Source organism: Telmatherina bonti (genome assembly GCF_933228915.1).
Source record: "Telmatherina bonti genome assembly, chromosome: 17".
Classification (NCBI taxonomy): domain Eukaryota; kingdom Metazoa; phylum Chordata; class Actinopteri; order Atheriniformes; family Telmatherinidae; genus Telmatherina; species Telmatherina bonti.
In genome coordinates this window covers 17,097,828-17,110,307 of record NC_136615.1, presented here as the reverse complement: position 1 = coordinate 17,110,307, position 12,480 = coordinate 17,097,828, and the positions used below count along the sequence as shown (strand labels likewise).

The 12,480-nt window shown below is 40.3% G+C and overlaps 1 protein-coding gene across 2 annotated transcripts in view; it reads left to right on the top strand.

The window, feature by feature from the left end:
- The window catches only part of nacc2 (NACC family member 2), a 31,487-nt gene extending 19,466 nt beyond the window's left edge, over positions 1-12,021 (top strand). For both annotated transcript variants that reach the window (XM_079256754.1, XM_079256755.1), the window contains exons 2-7: positions 2,135-2,316; positions 2,403-3,179; positions 4,543-4,719; positions 5,990-6,095; positions 6,320-6,417; positions 6,506-12,021. In XM_079256754.1, coding sequence (XP_079112880.1) covers positions 2,205-2,316; positions 2,403-3,179; positions 4,543-4,719; positions 5,990-6,095; positions 6,320-6,417; positions 6,506-7,029 — 1,794 coding nt within the window. In that variant the 5' untranslated portion in view covers positions 2,135-2,204 and the 3' untranslated portion in view covers positions 7,030-12,021. The remainder of the gene's footprint in view (positions 1-2,134; positions 2,317-2,402; positions 3,180-4,542; positions 4,720-5,989; positions 6,096-6,319; positions 6,418-6,505) is intronic.
- Positions 12,022-12,480: the final 459 nt, after the last annotated feature.

The following is a 12,480-nucleotide window of genomic DNA, read 5'->3' as shown; positions in this document are numbered from 1 at the left end:
AACACTTGCTCGAAAGTAAATCCTCTTGCTTTAACGGTTGTCTTTGAAGGTAGGAAATGCCTTTCTAAAAACTTTTTCAGTTGTGCATCATGGACATAAAAGCTTTCAGTTTAGCTACGCTTTGCTTTACCATGCAGTGACGCATTCTCTCCAGGCTTGCGTCAAACGGGCATTTTAGAAGTTTCACTATTTGGTGTCTAATTAATTTCAAGTGGCTATGACCTCTGCAAGCTCTTCTCATTTCTTTTTTTTTTTTTTTTTCTCTGAGTCATTCTCTCTCTCTCTTTCTGTCAGACCATATAGACATCTGTGTCCAGGGGCATGTGGCAGAAGTTGCTTCAACCTAATTGTCTTTCTCTGCTCGTATTGTCCTCAAATGACTTTCTCTCTGTCTCAACTCTCCCCTCCCTCCCTCAGTCTCTCTAGCTCTGCCCAGTCTCTGTCTCAGTCTGTAACTGTAGCCTGTGTTTTTCTCTCCCTCCCACTCCCTGCGATGTATAGATACTGCATTGATCAGACACACGCGCGCAGACACATGCACACACCGAGCCTCCCACTCCTTTCATCATTGATTCGCTCGGCTCAGCCCCACCACCACCACCATTCTCTTTCTCCCTCTCCTTCTGTACAGCGGCACTTGTTGAATTCAGCCCTTGGAGAATAGAGAGAGGGGAGAGAAGCAGAGAGATAATGACAAGGAGGCAGAGGAGAGGCTTTGAGACGGTGCTAGAAGAGAGAATGGGTTTTTGGAGAATATAGAGATAGACAGGAAGAGAAAACTCAGCCAGACAGCAGAGGGAACCGTCCATGGGAATGACACTTTAAGTGAAAGAAAGAACCGGCCAGACGGAGAACATCAGAGTGCTCTCCTTCCATCTGTAACTACTCCTCTTCTGTCTTGCTCCAGACTGCCGCTTGTGTGTTTGTGTGTGTTAAGGCTCCATGGTGTGCTTTAACCAGAAGACTGGCTTACACAGGTCAGAACTGTCTAGGCGTACAGTGAGCGCTCTTTTTGTACATTTGTGTGCAGGAAAGTTATTTGCTGGTTTCTCCAGGTGAGTGTTTACGTGTCAGGGTACACAGTAGTTTCCCTATGCCGCCTGTATATGTGTGTATGTATATTTGTGTGTGTGTGTATGTGTGCAGATATAAATGTGCACACTTTTATGTAAGTAAACCAGAGTGCATGCGTGTCTGTATGGAGTGTGTAAAGTGGGAGGGAGAGAGAAAGAGCGTGTGTGTGTGTGTGTGTGTGTATGTGAAAGAGAGGCGGTGACATTTTTCTTTTTTTTTTCAGTTTGTATTCCTGGAAACTGTTCTGCAGCATTGCTCAATAATGAAACTAGTGCGTATATGTATGTGTGTGGGGGTTGGTGGGGAAAGGAAGATAATGATACAAGGTTCAACGAAGGAATGAAGGTGCAGTTTTCCTGGAGTATTTACCAAAGAGGAGTTCAAGGAACTATCAAAGTTAATATAAAACAGTGTTTTGCTTTGGAATATTTTCTCATAAGAACTTAAAGGGCAAATGCTGACAAAGGTATAGAGTCAGCAAAATTAAGGAGAATCTCTGAACTCTGACATGAAAAACTGTTTGTGTTCAGGGTGTTTTTTGTCGATGAGAAAAGTTACTGTCAAGGCTGAGTTGCAGGGCATCAAAGTCTGTACAACGGGACAAGGGTTGTGTATGCATTAAGTGCAAAAAGTGGAATGATTCCTGGAAGGTTCTTGGAATCTAAGTCTTGTTAAACACCATAGCCTGAAGGTGTTTCACAACATTTCAAGTGCATGCAGTAGGCACGGCGTTCTGTTTTGGTTTTTTTTTTTTTTACTGTGTAATGACTTCACTCCTCCTTCCTCTATCCTGCCTCAATCTCTCACCCACTATCTTCACATATCCGTCTTTCTTTCACACTCCTCTCACTTCTCCCTCAACTGTATTCATTTTCTCACTTGATCCAAACTCTGTTTTCAGTCTTACGCTTTGCTTCTCCCTCCCAGTTGCCGCTTCTCGCCCGTCTACCTTTCCCCAGCACATTTTTTCATCTCTTGCATGTTTTGTTTTTGCGCCTTCATTTTGCCTTTCTCCAGTGCGTCCTCCATACATTTTTTTTCTCTTGTTTCAATTTTACAGATGCCTCTCTCGGCGATAGAGACTGCAGTGAATATCTGAAAGCCCTTCTTCTTCTGCTTCTGCGGCCAACATGTCCCAGCTGCTCCATGTGGAGATCCCAAACTTTGGAGCCACGGTTCTGGGCTCCCTCAACGAGCAGCGCCTGCTGGGACACTACTGTGATGTATCCATTTTGGTAAAAGGTTAGTTATTCAGAAAGTCTAATATTCTGCGAATCAGTGCAGAAGGCTTTTTTAATCAGTATTTTCAACTTCTCTTTCTCAACCAGGTCAGGCTTTCAAAGCCCACCGGGCTGTTTTGGCCGCTAGCAGCCTCTACTTTCGTGACCTCTTCAGCAGCTCCACCAAGACCCAGTTTGAGTTGCCTTCCTCAGTCACACCTGCTTGCTTTGAGCAGATCCTCACCTTCTGCTATACAGGGAAGCTAACAATGGCAGCTAGTGAACAGCTGGTGGTCATGTACACAGCTGGCTACCTCCAGATTCAGCATATAGTTGAAAAAGGCATGGACCTAATGTTCAAAGCAAACTCACCTCACTGTGACTCGCAGACCGCAGGGTCCTTAGAAGAAACGGGATCAGAGCCACAGAGCCCTTCTAATAATGGTAACGGCCTGGCAGTGGCCGCCCTTTTGGGAACTCCAGGCTGGTCTACATCCCTACTAATGCCACAACGTAAGATTAAACTAGAGGGGGGTGATCCAACACCCCTTACAGTATCTTCAATGCAAAGCAAGATTTCGTCTTCAGAGTTAGGGAGTCGGCTGGAGAGGGCCAGCTCGCTGTTCTACACAACCGCCGGAGGAACCCCCATCCCTGGCATGCCTCCCTTTCACCTTCAAGTGACCAGTGGAGGTGGTGCAGGAGGCGGAGCTGGAGGAGGAACAAGTGGGGAAAGGTCCAGTCCTGGAGCGTCCAGCCTGCCAACCACCGACAGTCCCACATCCTACCAAAATGAGGATGAGGAGTTTGAAGAGGAACCCTATGATGGGATCACTGAGGAGGCGTACAGTCATATTTATGGACGTTCAGTTAACCCCTACGGGAGTGAGTATAATTACACATTAATCTGTTTTTATTTCACTTTATGGAAAACTTACCAACTCAAAGTATTGAGTTTTAAAGTTCAGTTCTCATAGCAGTCAGTCACAGTTTTGTGACATGTTTATGTTTCTGGTCAGACTAAGTGCATTAGTTCCCAAAAAGCTCTCGGCTCAAAAGAAGGAAAATCATTTGATATCAGATCAACTGAAATGTTAAACTCAGCATGACTTGCAAAAAGTAAATCTAGGGTTTTTTCCAAATGTGTTGATGATGATGCACATTTATTTCAGTCCAGTTACATGATTTGAATTTTCACAAATCATGTATCCTGCACATCGTAGAAAAGCAGGATGTTGTGCCTCCAGTGTGTGTGTGGGATTTTTCAGCATAAAGATAGCCTTATGGAGTTACGATTGGAGTGCATCGTGACCAGCAGCATACTCCTTATCACAGCTACAGCAGCTGGTCCATACTGTATTTCTTTAATGATTTTTTAAATCACAATTTCACACTGGTGTGCATTTCCTTATTTATGCATGCATGCATTCTATTAATGTGTATGTGAATCTGTTTGCATTCACATACAAAATGCACACATATCCAACACAAACTGATGCTGTCAAACTGAGGTGTGCCCACACACCCCACATTCGATCACTCTTTGCATCCCGCCGCTCAAAGGCATCACACAGGTTTGTAAAAACTCTAGAGTTTCAGATATTTATGAAATCCCCTCTTTCTCCAATCAGTCAGCGCACTGCAGGGTGACATTGTTGGATATTTGAGAACTATGCACATCTTTCCTGTGTGTGTGTGTGTGTGTGTGTGTGTGTGTGTGTGTGTGTGTGTGTGTGTGTGTGTGTGTGTGTGTGTGTGTGTGTGTGTGTGTATTTAGGTAGAAGTGTCTGTACACATTCACAAGAATTAATCCACACATTTCAGTGTGTGTGTGTGTGTGTGTGTGTGTGTGTGTGTGTATGTGTGCATGCCTACAAGTCATCTCAGAGGTTAGGGGAAAGCATTTTGGGAGGAAGAACCCAACACCTTGCTATGGATATGCCCCCCTCCAAAACTGAAGCTGCTGATGCAGCATTATGACTTATCTGAGATACATCTGCAGTGCTCTAAAACATTTATGAAACACAGAGAAACACACTGAGATTACCCTCAAAATGCTTTGCTAACAAACCAATAAAAGGTTTGTTTTGAAAAGACATAGTTGGTATGGAAAGAGTGTAGGACTGCTTTTGAGCCTCATCCTCTCCGAACTTAAGGCAAACTCCAACATCTATATAGCTGTTTTTGCTCTGCTTCACAAAGCTGTTGGTTTATTTCAGAAATATTTTCTAATTTCTGCTTTTATTAGTTCAAGACAAACCAGAGATGGGAGCAGTGCCCTTGGCCTTGGAAAATCGCAATTGTGTGCTGATCCGCAGAGACCTGGTGGCGCTGCCGGCAAGCCTCATAAGCCAGATAGGCTACCGCTGCCACCCTAAGCTCTACACTGAGGGGGACCCTGGGGAGAAGTTGGAATTGGTTGCTGGTAGGCAGGCACATACAAACACACATCCAGTATCCTACATTTTATTCTGCACATATTCCAAAAGTAGTTTGGAAAGTACCCCAACCTCTGTATTTGATTTTGATCATTCAGAATCAATGCTTACAAAGATATTTAATGTCTCATTTAACTTAGACTATGACATAGTAAGGCTTGGAAAAAAGGACGTTAATTGAAGATTATATCCTGGTCTAAGTGACTGACAGCTGTCAGAGGTTAACCTCTGGTCATCTCCCTTCACTGTAATTTGAGTATACATTTTGGCTCAATTACGTTTAGACGTCAGCACCATTAAATTAAATTTTTATTTCTAAATGAAAGGCTATTCACTAAGGCGCCATCTGACGCATGTTCACACAGGCCAGGAGAAGGTCATGGAGCAACAACTGTCAGCGTACATTGAGTTACTCAGGTCGGCCACCATACCGAGTTTAATCTATGTCAGTGTGTCGGTCAGTTGGAGGGAATAAAACAAAGCTGCAGAGTTTCTTTGCAGAGGTTTAGGACTGGGATAAAAGGACAACCATCTCTGCAGTTATAATCAATCAGGACTTTATGGAAGAGTGACTAGACAGAAGTCAGTCTAGGGTAAAAAACATATGACTGCCTGTGGGGAGTTTGCCAAATGGCCCTTACAGACTTCTGAGAGTGTGAGGGGAAAATGTTTTTTTTTTCCTTGAGGTATGATGAGACAGAAACTGAACTTTTTCCCACATACTGCTTTTGGCAGTCAGAACAGAAGCTCTCTAATGGAAAAGGTGCCACTTAGCATGGAAGTGTTATAATGTGTACATTAAAGGATGGCAAAATGTTGAATTTGTTGAGTACAAACCTTTTCAGGCTATAGAACCAATTCTGAATAATTGCCAATGTAAAATATAGATGCACATTATGAGGTATGCAAGTTGTATCATAAAAAAGGACAAGAGTTCAAAAAGGTATAATATGGCCAAATTCAATCAGTTTATAATGTGATTTCATTTGAAACAATGAGGTGCAATGAAAATGTGTAATTCAGTCCCAAAGTCTGACTATGAGCTTGTTGAATGCCATTTTACTAGTGTCCTGTTTTTGTTATTGTTTTATCTTTTCCCATATTTCTGATTCTAATTCTGTATGCTTGAAATTTAGTAACCTACTTTAAAGATTTCAAATACTAAAAGATCCTTAAAAGTTGGAACTGGGGAGAAAATGAGAAGCTGTTTCTGATATAAAGCTACTTTTTTTCTTCTCCTCTGTCCGTGCACCACAGGAACCCAGGTGTTCATGACAAGAGGCCAGCTCATGAACTGTCATCTGTGTGCTGGTATCAAACACAAGGTCTTACTTCGCCGTCTCTTAGCCACGTTCTTCGATAGGTGAGCACAAGTAGCTTGTGTAAAACTGTCTGCATGCTGTAAATCTCTTAAACTGTAGATCTGTGTGTGACTCCAGCACTGCTGCTGTTTTCACAAAACTAACTTTCACACTCCATCTGTGGGCATGTTGTGCGATGTGGTTAGTTCTGTGTGTTCCCATCTAGATCTACTGTATGTTCTAGTTGCTTACTCTGCCCCCTGGTGTTTCATTGGTATTCCTGCAGGAATACTTTGGCCAATAGCTGTGGGACAGGTATCCGTTCGTCTACAAGTGACCCCAGTAGGAAACCCCTGGACAGCAGGGTCCTCAATGCTGTCAAACGTAGGTTTATCACCTAAATAACCTTATGTGTGCCATACACTTTTCACAGTTCAACTTTAATGATTTTTACTGTTTTTCTCTCTTACAGTCTACTGTCAAAATTTCAATCCTAACTTCAAAGAGAGTGAAATGAATGTCATTGCTGCTGACATGTGCACAAATGCAAGGCGTGTCCGCAAAAGATGGCTCCCCAAGATTAAATCCATGCTTCCTGATGGCATGGAAGTTTATCGTGCAGGGATGGGAATGGGTGCTGCTGTTGGTCTTGGTCTGGCACTGGGTGCTCCTCAGTCAGGAGTACCCCTTCCTTTTGAGCCTGACTTCAAGACCCTAGAGCAAAGGTTATATCCAGAACGCAAAGACCCTCTCAGGACTCACCCACCCCTTACAGAAGGCAGCCCAGGGTCTGGGGCAGCTAGCGCAGAGCCTGAGGGTGAAGGTGAAGCAGTAGTCCAAGAAGATCAGGAGGAAGATGAGGATGAAGCTGGCTTGGAGGGGGTAAACAGATCACTGGGGGCACCAAGTTTGATCCCAGGCACTGAGGCTGGTACCACACCACCTGAGCTGAAGGTGGAAAGTTTCGAACAGGGCCCGAGGGTGAACGGACAGTGAATGTCCCTTTGGGCTGCCTCTCATTGTGAAATCTGTTTAACACGCATTTTCTTTTGCTTGCTCTCTAACTCTAACATCTTGTCCACCACTATTTCTTCTCTTCTGTGCTTCCTCGACAGGAATTCATCAGCACAAAAAAGCTGCACTCATAGATCTTGTTACGCAGGAGTTTGTCACACATGCATGCGCACGTGTGTGCTTGTGTACTTGCATACTTAACAATCGTAAAGGAAGAACACTGATGGAAGTAGACACAGGCATGGCATTAGCACATTGAGAAATCCAACCTTTTCTGATCCGTCCCTTTCTTATTATACTAAGTATTTACTCAGTATTTGGGCTCCTGTGGCTACATTACAAAAGCTTTACAGCAGAGCTTATGGCTGTAATGATTCATCATTTGAATGCAATACAAAAGCAGCAGCTGCTTTGTGGGCAGTTTATGTTGTAATGGTTTGTAAAGTGATTCCATTTTCTCAGAAAGCTGCATTTAAAAAGAATCCAACCATTGGAAAACCATGTCAGAATGCAGCTTCAATAAAGAGAGATGTTTTGCAATGTTAAACACTTCACATTACATTAGTGTTAATGAATATGTGTGTGTGTGACAGTCAAAAATAAAACAAAAAAACTTGTGCTCTCTCATAACAAAACCACCTTCTTCCCTGTTAACTTGGCGCGTCACTTATGTGATCAAGATTACAAAATGATTTTCTGTGAATACTAAACTTTTTGCCAGAATCCGAAAACAAATCTATCACATGAATTTGTTTTATCATGCATATCTGCCTGTGACATATCAGATTTGATTGTCAATGTAGTGCCTGTGTCTGCTCTAGCACCCCCACACCCACAGCTCCTAAACAGGCCGTGCATACAGATACACACAAATACACTCAGATATTTACTATTCTGTAATACTTTAGACTTCAATACTGTATCTATACCAATGTATTCAGACAATACACTGTCCAAAAAAAGAAAAAAGAAAAAGTTGCAGTGCTTTTTAACTTTTGAGAAATCTTTAAAAATACATCATTCTGTCTTGGAGATACAGAGAGGGCCATGAATAATACCATGTACTAAAGTCCAAGCTTGCATGTATTATTACAGTGAAAAGAAAAAATATATTGAAACGACAGCAAAGCCACAACCCTGCATCCAAATAAGATAACAGCTATTTCTGCCTGGAGCTATGCCATAAAAATGCAGAACTTTCTCCATTTCTCTCTGGGATCTAACCTCAGTCTAGCAAGCGTTAGCACTGGCCATGGTGCAACCCAGCATTGACTGTCTTTGACATATTATTAGATCGAATTTCTGTTTTTTAACTACAGAATGTGCTGTCACCGCAAACAGAGGAGAATGAATATATAGAGTAGAGAGAAAAAGTGCACTACACTGAGTGTTAGAGGATAAAAATGACAGAGAGAAACATTGTTCTGTCTTGATCCGACAGTGTAATATGTACTGAGACTACACAGCCCTGCTTCCATCTTGTTTGTTTTTTTTTTTCTTTTTCTCTCTTGTGGTTGAGTGGGTAAATTATTGAATTAAACTTTTAAGAGCAATTTATGCTGGCTAACTGCACTTGCACTCAAGAAGGTAAATGGGTTGGTGAAACTGAGGAGTTTAACTAAATAGACCTCTAAAGACTGCAAATTGCCACCACATCACTGATTACGTTCTTCATCAGGTGTTTGTGGGCTTGGATCAAAGCAATGGGTCTTTGATGGGGGGGCATGTTTTGTCATATTCATTTTTTTTAATGTCTGTTGTCATGCTTCTCGCCATGTATATGATGCAGTCCTAACTTTACTGTCTCATGCATTGATTTTAAAAGATGCACTGCTGTATGTTCTTCTTGTACTGTGCTTTTGTATGTCTTGATCAGTCATGAGAGCACATTTGAAAACAAAAACAAACCATCAGTGAATGAAATGAAAGTCATTTTTGGCCACCAGTGTTTTGGAAATGATGCTTTTTTTGTAATTGCCCCCTGGTATACTCATTCTGTTTATTTATGCTCCAGTGCTGTGCCACTTCAAAGGTTGGGCCGGATAATTCTCTTGTCTGTCCTCCTATTGGTTCTTTATTGTAAGCATTAAGACAGCCCTGCACAAGAAACACAGGGTTGTTGTTGCACTAGGTAATGATAATGACGTTTACAGTTTTGTTTTTGTCTTGGAAGAAATGTGGTTTGCCACAGATAAGCAGGGTTCTACCAGCATGACCGAGATGATGGATGAATGTAAACTGTAGCACTGCTTTGGTGAGGGTCCAGGCCTTGATTCAGTATAGTAAATAATTGAATCTCTTTTTTAAAAAAATAGTTTTGCATAAATTACAAGCTCTCAGAAATGCACCACAAAAATTGAATTATTCTGTGAGGCTGGATGATGGTTGAACTTAAAACATATTTAAAGTGATGCAGAAAAGTCTTCCAACATAACAGACAGCAGGGACCATTTAACTTATATGTGCAAAACTGATCAATGTGCAAGTAGCCTGCTGCCATTTGTTACTCTTTTGTTTATTCTTATATTTTTATCCAAACGTGTATGTTTTGAATGTTGAAATAGCAAACTCAAGTAAATTATACATTATTGTTTTAATTTATTCAGTTGCTTTTATAAGAAAATAAAGATATTCTCTTTCTTTTTGGACCCACCATCTCCATTTATGATCTATTCGACTTTCCTTAAAGTAGCAAACATTTTAATGTAAAATAAATAAAAACCTGAGTCCTCCACTATTAAACTGATAACTAAGTCTTATTTCTAGGGCTAATTATTGTAAATAAATATGTGCTATTGGTTTCTAAATTCTGGAAAAATCAACATCGCTATTAAAAGCTCTAAATGTTCTATTTAGCTCTTAACTAAAACAATGGAGTTACTAGTAAAGGTTGGAAAACATTGATATATTCCACTGAAGTGATAAAGGAGTGTGTAGCAGTGCCTTAGACTGTGAATGTGTGGGTGTGGACGTGTGCCATAATTGTTTCTTCAGAGACAAACAAGACCCAGGACCCTTCTGTGTAGTTATAGATTAGAAACTGAAAGATGTTTTATTCTTTCCCCCCTTATTAAACTTATTTTTTTAAATATTAAATTGTCTTAGAAGAACCTTACCTAACTTATTCTATACTTGATACTCTCCTTCTGAGGCAATAAGTTTGATTACCAGCTTTTTTTTTCTTTTTTTTTTATATCACTGAACTCTTGACATTAGAGTCCCTGTAATTAGTTTGACAGCTATTTGACAATAGCAGGTATCTTGTTCACTCCCTTGCATAGTGAGGGACACAGCCCAACAAAGTTATATTATATTAATCTGACACTGACAATATCAAAACCTGTTCATATACTTGATTGTATCTTTCTCATTAAATATAAACTTTACTTGTTCATATTGTTAACTTTTTCTGCAAAAAGGCCCCAGTTTGATTGAAATTCTTAGTTTTTTTTTCTCCCTCTTTTCTTTTCTTGTGCAGGGTAAACTAAATGATTTTGCACTATAAACTGAAAAAAAAATCTGTTACGGCTAACTTTTTTCAGAATGAGCTCTATTTGAGGTGGCTGAAAAAGAAAGTAATGTGTGTATTTCTATTATATGTCTGTGTCTCATTTACTGTATACTCAGCAAGATAATCTCTGAAAATAAGAAATGAAATTAGGCTTTTGCTTGGAAAGCACTCATTTTCACAAACATTTTATTGTGAAGAAATTCTTATTGGCTTTATAAAACCTTACATAGTGCTTAGTTCATCCTGTGATTCTAAATCTGATGGGCTTTGTAATTTTTGTTCCACTGAAGGTGGAAGCTGAAAATATATTTATATGCAAAATGACACGTGTATCATACATTGCATGCCATTCAGATGCTCACTCTAACCCAACAAAACCTCTGATCTTTATGCACCATGTATTTTATGCTAAATAATTGTCACTGTTAACAAGCAAAGACTAAGGAGTCTTGCCATAAACAGGGTTGTATTTTTTATAATACACCCTGGCCTTTCATTGAATGTTTGCATAAAATGTAATCTCTTGTAATAATAACAGCAAAGTAGTGAAAAGGAGTGGAATACATAAAATAACTACCCAGTTGAGTGTGCATTTGAACCTTTTGCAGACTCAGAAAAAATGCACTAAAAGTTTGTATGTATATGTGTGTCTTTGAACAAAATGCCAGCACTTTAGAACTTCTTTGAAACTGAAAGAAAAGAGAAACACATCAAGAGTGACCAAGGCTTAGGCAAATAAGAAGAAAATGCAACTTTTAAAGCCATGTGCTCAGAGCGCTGACAATCAGAAAAGGGATGAGACCCAAAGTGCACTATGGGAGATGTGACATGACCTGCTGTGCTCTTGCTATTTGCTTTGCCTTTCTTCAGCTTTCTTTGGTCTGTGCTAGTCTGCTTTCCAGAGTGGAGGAACAAGGTGATGTTAATTCCTGCCTTCTTGGTTATAACTGTGTGTCTTTGCAACAAGGACTTACTCATACCTTGGTGCTTCATGAGCAGTTATCCCATGTTGACATGGACCACATCTGTCATGCTCTGGTCAGCATAGGTTGAACTTGGCCCTGAATCTGGACTTATAGGTACCCTCACAATGGACTATATGAATGGTAAAAAAAAAAAAAAAAAAAAAGGATCTTATCATGCAACTGTACACTATGATCATGATAATGTTTTCCACAATCAGCAATGCTTGGACCAGGCAAACTGGGATGGGGAAATTTCAGTGTTGATAGTGCTTTATGTTTCAAAAGAAAAATGTCAAAATGTTTATGCGCCTTCTGACTCAAGCATCAATGATATATATGACAGAAATGCAAGTTGCCACTTTTGATGTTGCATACAAATCTACCTTTCATTCCCATCATGGTATCTGCCATCACCAGTTTTAAGTTGTGTAGTCCAAGAGTACCTGATTTCTTTTAATGCTATACAGAAAAATCTGCTTTCTAATAAAAGTCCTTACATCACCATTTATTATGCTGTCTAAATATTTCTTTTGTTCTCTTTTGGTTTTTGCTCTGAATGCTTAATGGCTAACTTTTGACAAAAAGGTAAATCGGTTTGCGGACTGAAAAATGCAATATCTTCATTAAACAAAGCTTTGTGTTGATTAAACATATGGGGAAATAACTGGGAAGAAAGAGTTAAACCATTATGTGTTTAGGAGGAGCCATGTGCAGACTTACAGGTGAGTAATTGTTTTAAAAACATGAATAAAAACATAAATCCAAATAAAAGGCTGCACTAGCAGAAACCAAGCTTGCTTGTAATGAGATACAATGCATCATAGAGACAAAAAAGGATCAAGCAGAAAACAATGAATAACTTGCATGGCCTAAACTGATGATAGCTACTGATACCAATTCTAAAACCATGATCAGGTGGAAGGGGGGGAACAAGACAGAAAAAAAGGGGGGGGGAAC